At 41.3% G+C, this 17,051-nt stretch overlaps 1 protein-coding gene across 1 annotated transcript; it reads right to left on the reverse strand.

Moving 5' to 3' along the window:
• Position 1: 1 nt before the first annotated feature.
• On the reverse strand, positions 2-16,516 carry cdk5 (cyclin dependent kinase 5). The gene is made up of 12 exons (XM_083653332.1): positions 16,367-16,516; positions 15,957-16,045; positions 15,777-15,844; positions 12,742-12,802; positions 12,553-12,609; positions 12,268-12,363; positions 10,875-10,949; positions 6,515-6,611; positions 4,904-4,975; positions 4,717-4,775; positions 4,503-4,583; positions 2-1,884 (listed from the first exon to the last, which is right to left on the reverse strand). The coding sequence occupies exons 1-12, from the start codon at positions 16,401-16,403 to the stop codon at positions 1,798-1,800; spliced, it is 879 nt and encodes a 292-aa protein (XP_083509458.1). The 5' UTR covers positions 16,404-16,516; the 3' UTR covers positions 2-1,797.
• Positions 16,517-17,051: the final 535 nt, after the last annotated feature.

Consider the following 17,051-nt stretch of genomic DNA (forward strand, 5'->3'; position numbering starts at 1 on the left):
TTGAATACTGGGCCACGATGGCTGAAATAGACACAAAGACCACTGACAGTCTAAACACATGACCCAAGTTCTATCAATGAACCAAAGATACTAGCAAAGTGCAAAATCCACTCTTAGTTCAAAATTAAAATTGAAGCTGTATAAAGTAACTCAACAGCAGTTTGTCTGAAATGAGTGGTGAAATATTTTGTCTCCGCAAAAACAAAATACTAAGAGCAAAATGCCCCTATGGTTTGTTGTTTCCAATCAAATCAAACCTTCATCCACACAGACATCCTTTGAGCATTACAAATACTAAAAATAGCCTTGTAAATGCCATAGTGCCGAGTGTCAAATTTCATCACTCAAAGGAGAGCTTCTGTACCAAATGAAAAGTGCTGTATTTAAAAACGACTAAATGCAAAAAATAGGCAGACATTCAATTATTAATAAATACATGCATTCCATTATCTTGTCTTACATCAGCAAAATGAAAATAAATCATTTTCCTATTTAGATAACTACTTCAAAGACAACTCATTGTGTAGGCTTTTATGGGATAAGTAGTACTGTAACAATGTGGAGTAAAGTAACACTGCACAAATTGCAAGCGGTTTATCATGTCATAATTAAGTAACCAAAATGGACTGAGCCAGTGGTGCAAAACAATCATACATAATACAGGTCATCAGTGGATTCTTTTTCCCAATTAACTATTACAAAAGCTAATAAGCATGATCTTAGAAAAGCTAAAAGACAATAAAAGATTGTGTCAAAAATAACAATGGGGGGGGGGGGGGGGTAGCATTCTGTCACTAATGGTCCACTGGTCATTACATCTACAGTATATTGGCCCATTCATACCTGGATATAATGGATAACTAAATTATGTAAAATAAAACTGTCAGTTACAAAGTGCACAAAAGACAAATACAAAATTGAAGGAAAAAAAGCCTGAGAAAGAACAAAAAAAATATATAAATTAGCTTCCCATGCTATTATACAATCTTATATTAGGTAGTGGGAAAGAGCTGTATGTACGCAAAACATGAGAAATACAAGTCTGTCTGTAGCCTTTTCTGAAATCTAGAATGGTTCAGTAATAAACGAAAATAACCTTTTCACAATTTTCAACTGACATAATTGCTTGTATTACTTAAAGTAATAACACTTTGGTACAGCATTCCCCTAACATCATTACCCTGCCAAAGAGTCTGCAGTCTCCACAAACAGACTTTTAGAAATGACTCCAAATTGGCAAAAACGTGACCATGGGGACAAAAACAGCCATCGTCAGGGTTGCATCACTCTAATCCATACATGCTAGCAGTTTGTTAGCAGACAAGGCTTTCAAATTAATTCAACTAAGTGACATCCATACATATTCCAACCCCAGGGCATCTTATTCATGGGTATCAATGTTAAAATCAGGTTGTTGTGTTGTTTGTTTTAATCAAAGTGAAGTTCATAATTATGAAGGAGAGGGGCTGTTGGGTGAGAATTTCCACAGGTATAAATGTATTCAATGCAACATATTGCATGCTCCCACATTAGTGCTATCAAATAAGAACATTAAAAAATATATACATCAAAATAGACGAAGAACAGACAAGACAGGCTTGCAACCAAAAATAACCTAAAATCTTGCAGAGCCACTAGGACTTTGTTCTACAAGGAGGCACAACAAGCTGAAATGCAGGGAAGTATTTTCAAACCAGTAAGGGGTTGTTTGCCTTGTAAGGAGCGGTCTTAATGACCCAACAGAGGGAAGCAGGATTGATTGTGGCGGCTGAGGTTCAGTGAGAGGAAATGGAGCATCTATGGTGGGCAGAAATCGGCAAAGTAGGGGTGCTGCAAGGCCTCCTCTGCAGAGATCCTCTGGACAGGATTACATTTCAACAGGTTCTGGGAGAGAACAAAGGAAACCTTTTCAGTGTACAGAGATGTTTTGCAGGAAAACCTGTCTGCTGGGAAGTACTGTTGAGCTACTGCTGCTGTAGTTATCCAGCTATACCTGTCTGATGCACAAACACAATTACACACACACTGATATACGCTACTTTCTGAAAGATTATCAAGGCTAGGTGGAACCCTAGCATATGGCTGGACTGTGTATGGGTGTGCTATGGAGGACCAATGGTGTAACTTCAGGACAATTTAATAGATGACAGAATATAGAATGTAAAATTCTAAGTTTATTATTGTTGTTGTTATTATATGTTAGGGTTATAGTATAACAAATAATTGTCTGAAGACAGGATGATGTGTTTATAAACTATTGTACTTTTAGACTATTATACTTTTACAATTTTATGGTGCTCTGCACAGCCCAAGACAGGATTATTCTCAAGATCTTTCTCAAGTGACACAATCTACCTTTTATTCTGAAGGCCAAAACCACCTCACTTCCTGCCCTACTCCTATCTCACTAGTAGTAACTTGACACAGCTATCGTGCACACTTAAAACGTCACCCAGAGGCCGTGCATTATGATGTTCACTGCTGTACTGAAGTATATTGCCAGTTCTCTACTACAGAGTTGGTCTGGAGACTTATTAAAAAGCTTATTAGCAGTTAACATTACTGTATGCTTCAGCCGCAAACTGGACACACACACAGCGCCGCTTGAAATGTTGTCACAAATTAGTTCCACACATCCACAGTCCTTCCTATCTACATGAACGTGCAAAACGGAGGGTTAAGGGGTAAATGGTAGGGGCAAGGGGTGTATTGGGATTGGGCCCATATAACGTTTCACTCGGACCAAAACTAGGTTGCTCCGAGCCCCCGCTGTGCGTGTGCTAAAGCCTGTGTAACCAATCATCACACCCCATGCCTTAAACCCAACCAATCATCAAGTCCTCAGGTCCCCCCCGGCCGATCCATTCTAGCATCGACCATTTCGACCAATCATCACTCCCCATGCCTAAACCCAACCAATCATCACATTTTGTCTTTCATTTCCATTACTAAGCGACGGAGTTTCACAGACTAGTCGACTATCAAAACCACCAGTAGACACTGTGCATTGTAGTCCCCTAATCGTTCCCCTGTGGTTCATCAATAGATTACTTAATTGAACATGGGGTTGTTTGAACAATCATTTTCTACGTTATGCCATGTAAAAGCCGCAATCAGTAACTTTTTCACCTTAATATAACAGCTTTTTAGTCATTGAAGATGGTACAGTGACTTGTAACAGGGAGAATGTCACCTCTATTGGTCACACACGGCCCTCCAAAGGCCTCTCCTGGGACTAAGCATTTTTGTGCCTGCGTCCCGGAGGCAGCATGAACGCATGCGCTGTACAGCGGAAGCGCTGTCTTCAGGAAAACAAGGAAGTAACTCGGTGCGGATTTGCTATGAAAACGATGTTTCACATAACTATGGATTATTATTTCATCGCGTGGTGAGTACCCGATGTCACAACATGTACATAGAGCTTTCTGGTGCTGTGTTTTGTTGACTCTGAGTCTGAACGGCGATATAGATACTATTGCACCCAGAGGGCGCAGTTCCTCCAATAGCAAAACTTGGAAAAGTTGCGGAATGGGGCTTTAAATAAACAGAATTGAAGGTATTTAGAGACAGAAAGACTCCTGTCTATGTTGTTACTGCAGTTAAACAGTCGCTATCTCCAGCTCAGTCAAGCTGCTGGGGTTTAGCGGCTCAGTCTCGACTTTTCCACTTGAGGAAGCTTAGATCGTTCGACATCAGCAGGTCACTTCTTCATGTGTTCTACCAAGGTATCCTAGCTAGTGTCCTTTTTTATGCTGTGCTGTGCTGGGGGGGCAGCATCACTGTCATGGACAAAAATAGGATAAACAAAATGATTAAAAAGGCTGGCTCAGTGATTGGCCTTCCCCCTGATTCCTTGGAGATCACTATAGCCAAGAGAACAAGGAGAAAACTGAACTCTATTCTTTCTTTTGAAGGCCATCCTTTGTATAATGTATTTAATGCCCTGCGTAGTTCGTTTAGTGATTGGCTTTTGATGCCTCGGTGCTCTAGTGAGCGATTTAGAAGGTCCTTTGTTCCTGCTTCTGTAAAATTCTTTAATGAACACTGCTAGCTCTGCATTGTGAGGCTCTCTCTCTTTCTACTGTGTTATTGTTATTGTGCTGTATGTTACTGTTTCTTGTTTGTGTATCTGTACTCTCTCTGGTGGCAAACCATGTTTCCCCTCGGGGATTAAGAATAAACACCATACCATACCATACCATCTGTAAACAGCCTCTCAGAGCCAAACAGGACTCCGCTATCTCACACACCCCCAGGTTGGTCCCGCCTACATTAGTTAACCCACTTTACTGGCTGTTTTCGCGACCTTTCTGACGAAAATGGCTAATTTGCATTGGGTGAAAAAAATATCCGGTGACGATCCTACTAGTCGACTACCTTTTGAAAATAGTCGACTACTAAAATGCCGTAGTCGTGAATGCCCTACGACAGAGGCATTTATAGGGCTGGCCCCGCTGTTGAGGTCCAGCCAAAAAAGGTAGGCAAGCTCAAAGCCAAATTACCTGCAATAGATCCCGTCCTGTGCTACTTAGTTTGGGGACCACATTCACCAGTGAGGTGGTGGCTGGATACATGGGATATGGCTGCAGGCAGAGAGGAAATGGGGAGAGAACAGTTAGTTCAGTTAAAGAATTGGCTTAAATAGATTGGAAACTGCTTACCCAAGACCTTGCCCTCAATGTAGGCTTTTGAAAATAAATGACATGAATGGTTTACCTTGTAATCTGGGAGTTTTGTCATTGTTTGCCACTGTTCTTCAGTTGGAGTACCCAACAATGTAGCACACAGTTAAAGAAAGACGTACGTAACTGAACAGTGTTCAGAACTGAATTAGATCGCACATACTGTACCAGATAAGCAGGAGACCCATCTTGCCAATACATGCAAATGATGACAAAAGGATATCTGAAGATTCTCTTCAACTGGTCGTCCACATCATTCCCAGGGAATAAGGGCCTTCCAGCATTAGCCAGCTCTGAATAATACATGTGATCAACAATATGATAAATGCCTTAAAGTCGAGCTGAACCCAAGAATTACTTTTCTTTTCTTTTAGTTCAAATACCTGGGTATGCAGTGCACCTATTTAATAATGTATGCAAAACAAATCACAACAATCTAATTTCTTTAGTTTTTCACACTTTTTCACATCAAAAGTTTGTTTTTCAAGATTTCATTGATAACAGTAATTTACAGTTTGCCGACGTCACCCAGTACTATCAAATTTCTACCCCATTTCAACCAATCATATCACAACATGCAGCTGTCAATCAAATCTTCATTTCTGGATAATTTTCTCTTCCAAATGAAGTCGAAAATGGCACCTAGTGCCTGTCATCTGGCAGAATTCCTATCCCATAAACTAACTACTAACTTGGCCAATTGTTAGAAACATGGATAAAAAACAAAAACTATAATCTCTAAGAATGCAAAGAAATGTAACTGGCTCGTTAAAACGCGCATTCCAGGGATATCGTATCGTTATAGCAGCAATAATGGCGCGCGCATCTGAGAGCTTGGTTGTCAGGGGTCGCACTTCGGAGATTCCAGGCCGACGTGCTGCACTCTCCGCTCGGCAACACGAAGGCAGTTGGCTGCCTGCGGGTCGCTGAGCTCCACTCAGCCACTCAGCCTCCCGTCAAAAGGCTCTTCCCGAAGGGAGCGCCACAACACACTGAATCGCACTCGATTTGGAGGCGGAACACGCCAGGATTGGCCAAAGCCCAATCCAGTCCCCAGAATTGTCAAATAAAATCATCAACATGATACTATGACCCACCTCTCAACCTGTCATCTTAGACAAACTATGTTTTCAGTCTGAAACGGCCTCATTATGCACGTGACGAACAGGTTCAGTTCGACTTTAAATATTTATAGAATTGTAAATGTATAATCAAGCCATTTTTAATCATATTAGATAACAGAACAAAGTAAGAAAACCAAAACAAAGTAAGAAAAACTATAGACATGAGGTTCTCAAAGTGGGGTCTGGGGACCCCCAGGGGTCCTTGAGGGAGTTCCATGGGACTCCAGCAAAAAGGGGAATCATTTATTTTGACTATAATAGACTACTTGCACAACTCCACTACTTCCTGAAATGAGTAGGGCATCTTGGTTTCCTGTGGATGAACTGATTAATGTCAGGTGTGCCTGACTGCTGCAGTCACAACAACAGTGATCAGGCACACCTGACATTAATCAGTTCATCCAATAGTGTAGGACAGGAAACCAAGATGCCCTACTCATTTCAGGAAGTAGTGGAGTTGTGCAAGTAGTCTACAATGACAGAAAGTATCATGACTATTTTGGTCATGGGTTTCATCCACTTTTTGTAATAAAACATCTAAAAGCTAAAATCGTATCAGATGGGGGACCCTGGGACAAAATCTTATCAAATGGGGGGGTCTGTGGTCTAATTTGTGTGAGGTTAGGGGTCCTTAACATGAAAGAGTTTGAGAACCACTGCTATAGACGAACATGCATCCCCCATTTGTGTCAACAGTCAAAGACAAACCTGCAAATATGCATCCAGCGGACCACATGTCAATTGAGGTAGAGTAAAGTTTAGCACCAAACAGCACATCTGGAGGCCTGTACCACAATGTCACCACCTAGACACAGATCATAAGAGCACAGAGATATTACATCTACTCACACCAAATGTCACACTTGGGTGGTGTTACCAATCCGCCAGGCTTTTACTATTAGACAACACTAGGGGGTGTCCCAAAAAAATCGACTCATGTAAGAATCACGATTCTCATGTTCCACAATAATGGATCAATTCACAACTCCCAAAGATTTTGTTTTCATTTTTATTTTTTGTATTACCGTACTTATTTTTCTTGAAGTCACTAATGGGGTTTCCATCCAAATGTATCGCATAATTCAAGCAAATTTTTGTGAAAATCCCCAAAATAAAATGCGAATTTATGCATGTTTCCATTCAGTTTTGTTTAGCGAGTTTTGGGAGTCGGCAGGTTGAGCAGTAGGTGGCGCTTCTCGTCAGGAGGAGGCATAACGTGCCTGTGTGCCTGTAAGAGATCTCTATCAGCGGAGACCTGCTTTGATTGAGTCATCACCGTCCTCATCGTCGTAAAGTCGCCTTCAAAGCATGACGTTAGATTATAACGAACTAGTTGTGTGGCTTAGCCTTTCCCAAATGTTGAGAGTCGTTTTTTAGAATTTAATACATAGAATTGGGAACGTTACATTCAATTTCATTCAGACTGCTTGGCACTAATCGCCGCCATTTCACCCTGGAGTAGCATAAAGCGGAAGTGAAGTCACATCCGGTACGTCATCGTTAATTCGCAAAATCTGCTTCCATTGCAAAAGTTCGCATCTTCCTAGTGTCGATATGCTGATAAATCCACCCCCTCCAAGCGTAAAAACTTGTATGCGATATTTCGACCTTTATTCGAATTTCTGGTGTTTCCATTCAAGTTTATATTCGCATTTTGGGTAAATGCGAATATCCAGAGGTGGATGGAAACCCAGTTACTGAGAACCGAGAAATACTACGGAGTTTTTATTTGTGTGAGTTTGCATGAATAAATTTGACCTTTTACCTCTACTGAACTGTTTCCAGTATTTTGTCCTATTCTGAGAGCACCGACCTGCCTCTCTGGAGGGGTTGAAGCGCAAGACATTCCTTCTACAATTGTTACCTTTTGTCTTTGGTTTGCCTTGGTGTGTAGGCCCTACTGTGTTTACATTATTGCAAACAGTTGATAAACCTTTTTCAAATAAAAATAGTCGCACTTTATTCTGTTTTCATGCCATAATTTGCTACACCACCTTTCTTAGCAGACAGCGGACTGGAATGCATCCTGAAATCCCTCTATGTACTGCATCGAGAATCGATTTTGATTCAGGAATCGTTTTGAATCGAAAATCGATTTAGAATCGAATCGTGACCCCAGGAATCGGAATCGAATCGTGAGATACCAAAACATTCACATCCCTACAAGAGACTCTATGGGTGGCTTTTCTGATCTTAAGTTTTATTTTACCAGACAATTGTCTTAGTGTGAAAAACGTTTTGAACCAACAGATTTCATGAATAAATGGGTTGGTTGCATTGTCACCAATAATTAACTTCAATCTACCATTTGGTTTCCTTCACAACTTGCTATTTTGTCAGTTGAAACATGCCATTCACAGAACTGTTTCTGGGTTATGATAAAAGACCATCTCCCAGAGCTAGCTGTGCTAGCTGAAAACAGCTGGAAGTGCTTTTTTTTTTTTCAAAGTTACCCTGATGAAGGCATATTCGCCAAAACATGTTGGTGTAACTATTAAACACAGCAGAGGAGAATTTGAGTGTGGGACTTTATTTATTTATGTCCGCTTGAAAAGTAAAAAAAAAAGTGTAATCACTTTTTTGCTTCAGTTGGTGCTTGTTTGGCCCTCGAGTGTGTATTGGACAGTAGCAGCTATCCAGTGAAGCAACTGACACACACTTTTGCAGACAATCAATAGGTATAATGGCAAAAACTAGGAAAATAAGGTCCAGGTTCTTACTAGTAACCGGAATGATCCTTTAACATTAGGGTTGTCAAACAATGACTGACAGCTGTGTTGTCATCATAACAGGTTGTTGTTAACTGATTGCTAAATAAAAAATAATTTCAAATTGAAGCAACTTCATTGTGCACAAGTTTGCTGGACGCATCCAAGTAACACTGAAGAATCATTCATTTCTTCTCACTGAAATAAGTGCAAATGTCATGTCCCAGGATAAAAACCTCTTCTGAAATTATACCTTATTTCAAATTATTAATGCTTCAAACTCTGCCTTTTCTCTAGCTTTGTGTTTTATTATCTTTTCAAACCACCCGGAGTGATGGGGCTGGTCATGTGGGCCCCTCGTGAGATTGACAGGCAGGGCCCTTGGGTCAGCCAATCAAACGTGCTCAGAGACTGATCACAGACTTGCCTGACACTCCTCCACCGGCACTGGCACACAACAACAATATGAAACACCACAGTGGCATTCGCTCTATTCCCTTCATTGAGCATCTTAATGATCATTCTAAAGCTAAAAGAATTCAACAAGCTGAATGCAATGAAAGTCATCAACACAGTCTATTTGGCGCTATTGATTACTAATCCCTAAAAAAAAGGTGTTGTCTAATAGCTGGATTGATTTTTTTCTGGGTATGGTCGGCTGTTCCTTGCTGGAAGTATCCTTATCCTAGACTTACTTAAAAAGGAAACGACAACAGAACTGAGTGAGCCAAAGCAATTTGTGCATTATGGCAGGGTAGCAGGCTAGCAGCCAATCACAATGCCAATCTCTAGAGTATGCTGGCAAGTGTCACCCAGCCCAGTGCCAATAAAGTTACTTCTCATATAGTCTTATTTTCATCTCAATATGACATTTACCTGCTCTTTTCAATCAGAGCCAGTATAGGTCTGGGTTCCATTTCTTTTCAGTCGGCCTGACTCGGCCATGTAGACACAGCAGCTTATAACAACTTATGTATTGCCAATAACAACATGTTTGATTAAGATGGGTGTTTTTGCTGTTTTTTTACAGCTCCAGAAAAATAACAGTAATTATAGCTGCTGCGCAGCAATGGGTCGTGGCCGGGCAAGTCTCAAGGCTTTGAGCTATTATGACATCACAATTGCTCGAGTGACATCACTGATGGCATCACAATTGCTTGAGTGACTGATGACATCACAAATACAACCTAATTGGCCTAGGTAATTAGGGCAATTAGGCTATACATGGGGGCAGAATTCAACGTTTTGATGCACTGTGGGCTCAATTTTTGACCAATCGAAAATCTGTTTTGATACTTTTGTGTAGGACAGTCTAACGATGCAGGTGCTTAAGTTTGGTGTCGTTTGAAGAAAAAATGTGGGAGGAGTAGGGTTTAATTAGTTTTACAGTTTTTGCAGTTTTGCTGTCTTTAGACTTCATAATTGGCCATAGGTTGCATTGTACACAAGTTTCTCCTCATTTGGGCCCACATTTCGGTGAAAGTTGCAAAGCTGTAGCACGTATGCCTGATTTTTTATGAATTTTCAAAGTTTGAAACTTTAGACGGTCGCTGTAGTGCCGCTGTTAGGACTATTGGCGCCAAATTTGCGTCAAAGACGTTTGGCATGGGACTGGACCTTTGTGCAAAGTTTGGTTAGTTTTCATGTATGGGAAGTCGAACTTCCCGGGAGAAGAATAATAATACAGGCAAATACAATAAGTGGCCCTGCCGCTTCGCTGGCCTGGCCACTAATAATAATAATAATAATAATAAACGTATATATCAAAGGCAGCCTAGTAATAAAACAATAGGCTACTGTAGCATGCCACAACAGTAATACCTGCCTGGGCAGATCTTTGCAGATATGCTGAATGAACTGCAGTAAACTTGTCTAAATGAAAACAAATGGACTGAAATCTGCTTTTAGTCTTGTTTGGTTGACAACCTACTGTCTGAACCTACAGTAATAGCCCATATGACAGTGTAGCATTGCATTTGCCTCTGCAAATGTTTTCATGACAGCCCTTAGATCAAGTTTGCGGGTCCATTTGTTTTTGATGCCGAGCTATTAATGATTTGACCACTATATAACAATATACAGTATATTTATAACTTCCTTTTCTAGTGCTGGGGGTGTAGTGACAGGACACTGACCAACCCAGATCCAAAATCCTTCATCAGTGCCCAGTGGAACCAGTCTCCAGTGGAACCTACAGTAAACTACAACCTCCAGAAATCAATCTGTCTCGATTTTTCCTTGGAGCCATCGTGCACCACAAACTGTACAAATATCACCATAGGAATGTAACAGATGTTAGATGTTTTTAGTTGTGAGGAATTACTTGTTGGCACCTGCTGTGTTAGTAACGCATTACCTACCTCTGCTGAGTAACACCTCACTGGAATCCCAAAGGCTCGAGCCAACCCAAAGTCAGCCAGCTTCAACTCCCCATTCTGTACACACAGATATCAGTGATCAAATCGTCCACATGATATTAATAACACACACTGTTAGACTATAGCCTCTTTTTATTTTATTTTTTATTTTTCAGATTCCCTTCCCCCCAATTGTACTTGGCCATTTCCACCCCTGCTGCATCACTCTCTGCCGATCTGGAGAGAGCCGTAGACTAGCACCATGCTTCCTCCGACACATGCTGAGTTGCCAGTCACTTCTTTTCCCCTGACAATGGGGAGCTTCACCATCAGGATCACACTATTCCCACCAGTTCCCTTCCGCCCCGACCAGGCCCCCCGACCGACCAGAGGAGGGCTAGACGTGCAGACTATAGCCTCTTCAGCGCATCAGATTCAACAGTACGCTTCACACAGTCCATTACTGAATTCAAGTTGTGAAGTGACTTGCACTAAAGGACATGAGCCACATAGAAAGAATGAAGCTCGACAATAGCTTGTTAAGATAAATGACCTGCTTACTAGTGTACTAGCCGGTCAAAGTCCAAAGCACAGTACTAATTGATATAGGAAGGACACTTCCTGGTGTATCATGGTCATTTCCATTCGTACACACATCGTGGTCAAAGAGTATAGAAGCCAAGAGACAAAGCTCTGGTTCTTTTTGGACAACAGTGCTGCTCCCATTTTGTCCTGAAAACACTTCCTGGCCCCAATGGGAAACAGCACAAAATATGACAGAGACACACCACGACCGGAAAGAACACAGGCCACTCCAGCATTACTTTAGGTATGGCACCTTGTAGGCAGGACGTTTTACTGGCGTCATTATTCCTTCCTTCAGGCCAAAATGGCGGATTTGCTGTGGGATGATGTTGTAATGGAACGACCTACACTGTTAGCCTTTAGTTCTTATCAATGTAAGTTATTTGACATGACTTCCATACTGTGTTGGAAGGATGGATCCCACATCTTTTCCATACAAGACCCGCCCCTCCTCTGCCTCCGATTGGCTTACACTGATATTCTTACCCTAACCTCAACCAATCACCACTCCTCATGCCTAAACCCAACCCAATCAGAGGCAGAGTAGGACGGGTCTTGTATGGAAAAGGAGCAGGATCCATAACACTGTATATGAGAAACGAAATGTTCATCCAAACTATGAGGTTGCCATGGTAACACATCGGCTTTCTGAGTCTCATGCATCAAATCAGCACCAATTTCCATGGCAACACTATCAAACATTCTATGGCAGCCATTATAGTATGTGTACCAGCTAAATGGACATGTGGATTTGAATGGGAATGACAGCTCTATCAATTCAAATTCTATGGTCCAAATTAAGTATACTCACTCTGTTGATGAGGAGATTCTGTGGCTTCAGGTCTCTGTGAAGAACATTTCGACTGTGACAGAAAGCAAGGCCCTTCAACAGCTGGTACATGAATGACTGCAGATGAGAGTGGAAGACCATGTTTAGAGACATTTATTTTGTCATTTTGATGAATATTTGAAAAACTGTTGACAAACTGAGGCTACAACTTTCTCTATGTAAAAACCAAGCAGTGTATGGCCATTTAGTAAGCATGTAAGTCTTGGTCAAAATCAATATATTGTCCAGGATGCCAATCTCTCTCACCTTCACAGTTTCCGGATCTAGATCCCCATTGCAACTGTCAAAATACTTCTTCAAATCCTGTAGTTGAAAAGACACACAGGTTAGCCTCATTCAGACAAATCACATATCCCTCACAATTAAAGAAGGGGGAAATAATTGTCGGCATCTGCGTCCATAAATGGCACAATTGTAAGCACCGGTTTATCTCACCTGGTCACAATATTCAAAAACCAAGGTTAACTTCTTGTCACTGTGCAAAACATCATGTAGCCTGGGGAAAACCAAACAGCCAAATGTTAAGGTTAGATCGAGACAGCTTGGCATTTCAATATTTGATCAACAGTTAACGTTAAACTGGCGTTATCGTTGGCATTTATAGCACATGAGCAGTGTTGGGAGTAACTAGTTACTGTTAATTCAACTACTTTTTGCGGTACCTAGTAATCTAGCTAAATACTTGTTCAAATTTAATAACTCAATTAAATGACTGACATTTAAATGGGCTAGTTACTAGTTACTTTAGGATGTGAAAATAGCTGACAACTTCAGATTATCCAGTTTATGATCATCAGACCTAGTCCGGGGAGGGACGCCGCCTCCCTGCCCCGGCAAAAATGCTCCACACTCCGCAGCCATTGCTAGAGCCCCGTGTCCCCATGGAGGAAGAGGCACGAGTACAGCTCTCAGGTGGAGGAGGATATCATTTATGGATTTGCTATTAAGTAATTGATTGATTCACTTGACTTGTACCACCGTGTCACTCCCTTTCAGGTCGGGGCTCTGCTCCCTGCCTCCCACAACCGTCACCCTCTCCCGCTTGGACCCGCATCTCCGACCCTGCTTCAATTACCCATCCATGTTGTTATAACATTATAACATAACATTATGTGTGTGTGTGTGTGTGTGTGTGTGTGTGTGTGTGTGTGTGTGTGTGTGTGTGTGTGTGTGTGTGTGCGCGTGCGTGCGTGCGTATCACTCCTTAGTGAGTCTTGACTGAGAATTGTAGCCTGTGCTAGAACAAGAGGAAAGTGAGTGAGTACCGGTATATATTTTTCTGTAGCGGATTGTAGGTTTTTGTGGTGTCAGCCGGAGTTTAGTCTGACAATGTTGTGCACACTGGATAGTTTATTAGGTTAAGTTAGTTAGGTTAAGTACACACATAAGTGCCTGGGTAGCGAGCAGACGGCACTATTTGACAATTTAGCAGCTAAATCATAGATTATTGAAAGATATTCCATATTCCAGACTGAAATGCTGTAACAGAAGTGGAGTATTGGCCAGAATGACATGAACATTTGGACACTTATTAAGCGGTTATCTTGCATGTTGCGTTCAGGTGCACTGTAAACAAACAAAAAAGTATTATTTTTTGCAATTCCATCGCGCGGGCCGCAAGTTGAGTATCACTGGGCTACAGTATAAGCCTCCCCAATAAGCGAATGTTCAAGTATCCTATTCACCTTATGTTCATAAGGTGGGCCAAATTCTTCCGGGTTGTGTTAACACTTCCGGTGGTCACGGCGCGAAATACAAAAGAACGTCATAAGAAGAAAGTTGTTTTTAGAGCAGGAATGCGTTGAACATCGCCCGCAGCTGCGGTCTGAGTGATACAAATCAAGTCGAAGAGGAAAAAGATGAGATCAACAAAAAGAAACAACAAAATGGGCAGTTAACAGCAACATACTGACGTCCTTGTACAAAAAATACCTGGACTCCAGAAAGCTTCCGATGATTTTCAGTCTCCTCCGAGCGCAGCGCGAGCCACTTACGTCTATAAGACCCGCAGACGTTAACGTAATTCCCTTGAATGGGAGAATTAACGAGCCAGTTACATGGCGTTGCATTCTTAGACATTGCCGTTTGCTTTTATTTTGTATGTTACATACAATTGGCAAAATTATTACCGGTAGTTAATTCAGAGTTAGATGATATTGGAGCCGCCGGCCTTTTTCTTTTTTTTGCCGGAAATCGTGACACAACCACACAACCGGGTCAAATGGGCGTGGCTACATAAGGTGAATAATGCAGGTACAATGATAGATGAAATTTGACACTATGTATTGTCACACACTGTGCCACAGCAACATTAAAATAATGTGTGCATTTAACACGTTCACTGCCGTCGACGAGTTAACTCGTCAAAAAAACAACAATGGTTGACTGCCGTCGACGAGTTAGCTCGTCAAAAAAAAAAAAAAAAAAATTTGACGGTGGGACGTGGATCAAACCCTTTTACATCTCCTATAAAAATATGGGAGCTATTGAATGTGTATAACCTATTTTACCGACCCACTAAGTGGCGACAGTGCTCTCCAGACTAGAGAAAGCTGAGCAAAAACAGCAGGAAAAAGCGTGAGGAATGCATTCTCATGAAAATGGTTTGGCGAAAACGCTTTCGCGCTGGGAGCTGGCGCACAACGGTGGGGGATTCCAAAAATAGACTCTGGGTGCAACACACTTTGAAACACACAGCAGAAAGCCCAGAATCGCACGCAGCTTCATCCCAGCTCACAACAAACGAACGAGCCCGATCCAGACTCGCCCGACGAGCAGCCGCCAGGCAGCACAGACAGGCAGCAGAGACTCGCCTGTGGCACACGCTGCAGCCACCAGAGACACACCCACGGAGGGAGGAGTTTGAAGGAGAGGGGGGTGGGGGTGCTGTTATATTGAGGAAATTACTGTTCAGAACTATTGTTTAGATGTCTGATGTCTCACTGATGCCAAAAATAAATGGTTAAAGTGACTGTTCTGCCTGTTCTATCGAATTTCACAAAAATGCATTTTTCTCAGCTTTCCTTCTCAGACGCTGAAACCATGCTGTATTCAACTGCTAATGCCTACATAACAGAACATGATAAAAACTAACTCTTTTAGACAGAGAAAGCACACATTCTATTAGTTCTTTTGAGCTATTTTGTGTTCACAAAGTCCTAGCAGAAAATAATCCTCGGCTCTTGAAAGATGAGCCAGAATCCTCAAAAAAACCCTTGGCAGAAGCTACCTACTGTATTGAAAAAACTGTTGGCAGTGAATGTGTTAATAAGAGAATCGAAGCAGACTTTTAAAAGTAACGCAAAAGTTACGTTGCCCAGTAACTATAACTAGTTACTTTTATTATGCAGTAATTTGTAACTAATTAAATTAGTTTTTGCATGAGTAAATAATAACTAAATTTAAATTCAACTATCCCAACACTGCACATAAGTAACGTGCTATGTTCAGGTACAGTAAAAAAGACTGACCTGACAATGTTTTTATGCTTCAGTTCTTTCAGGAGACATATTTCTCTCAGGGCAGAACTTGGCACTCCCTGAAAGAATCATATTGACACACTGTGATTAGCATTTGCCTGTTAACATCACCAGCTAGCAAACACTGTTTGCTGAAATTGCTGTTATTTTGTTGTGACCACATAACGCTACCTCATCGTCGTCGTCCAACCTAACCCTTTTCAAAGCCACAATTTCGTGGGTTTCTCTGTTTTTAGCCTTGAAAACAGTTCCATAAGTACCTTCGGAATACAGAAATCACAGTTAACGTCAGTGATGAATTGCATGCTAATGGATGTAAACTAGCCAGTATCGTCAAAGCTCACAGACAGAAATCGTCTGACACATGTTATCAACGACATATATCTATATGTGTTATCTGTAACGTTACATATTACACCTAGGGTTACCGGTAACTAACGGTACTAAGGTCAGCTACAAATTAACGCAAGCACCAGGCTCACAATTTAACCTTAATTAACCCTGCAAGTACACGAATGCTAGCTAGTAGCAAGCTAGGCTAACACCAAATTTGCTATAAAAAAGATCATTACGCAACTTACCCTCTCCGATTTTTTCAAGCTTTTCATACTTCTGCATATTTGGCCAGTAACGCCAGCCTCAATCTAGCTAGCAAACTACTGACTGATGGAAGCCCCAAATTGGGGGTTAATGTTTTGCTAGCTAATCTTAGCTTGGAGCTAGCTACACTTGCTGCCTCTAGCTGGCAACAGTCTGGGAATCTTCTTCTTTGGCTTTTTAATGGCGGTTGGCATTAAAAAAGGTTGCATTACCGCCACCTACTGGATCCTAACGGAATTATCAAAATAAAATATCCCTCCCGTCCCACCCATTTCCCATTCTGCTATAAATTCTCGATTTTTTTTCAGATGTTTGAGAAAGCCTACAAGCTTCTCTCAACAGCTCATGCACACCTTCTCCAGAAATCTCCTTGCTGCATCCACGATTAGCCCTGTCAATTTTCTCAGATTTATTTTCCACTCCAGCACTAGTTAAATAGCCAAAACCTTTACCTGATCTATTCCTTACAAAAACAAAATTCATCATGATTCTGATGAAGGTCGCCATGACCGAAACCTAGTCATACAATAAATCTACTGGGAACAAGTCTCTACAGCGTGCCATTTCTTTTTTTTTACAAGAAATTAAAGTAAATCATACAGTAGAGGTCAAACAGTTAATGGTGACTGATAATATAAAACCAAGTCTATAAAATGAACTTTGAGA

This window comes from Poromitra crassiceps (genome assembly GCF_964638095.1).
Source record: "Poromitra crassiceps genome assembly, chromosome: 17".
In the NCBI taxonomy this organism is placed as follows: domain Eukaryota; kingdom Metazoa; phylum Chordata; class Actinopteri; order Beryciformes; family Melamphaidae; genus Poromitra; species Poromitra crassiceps.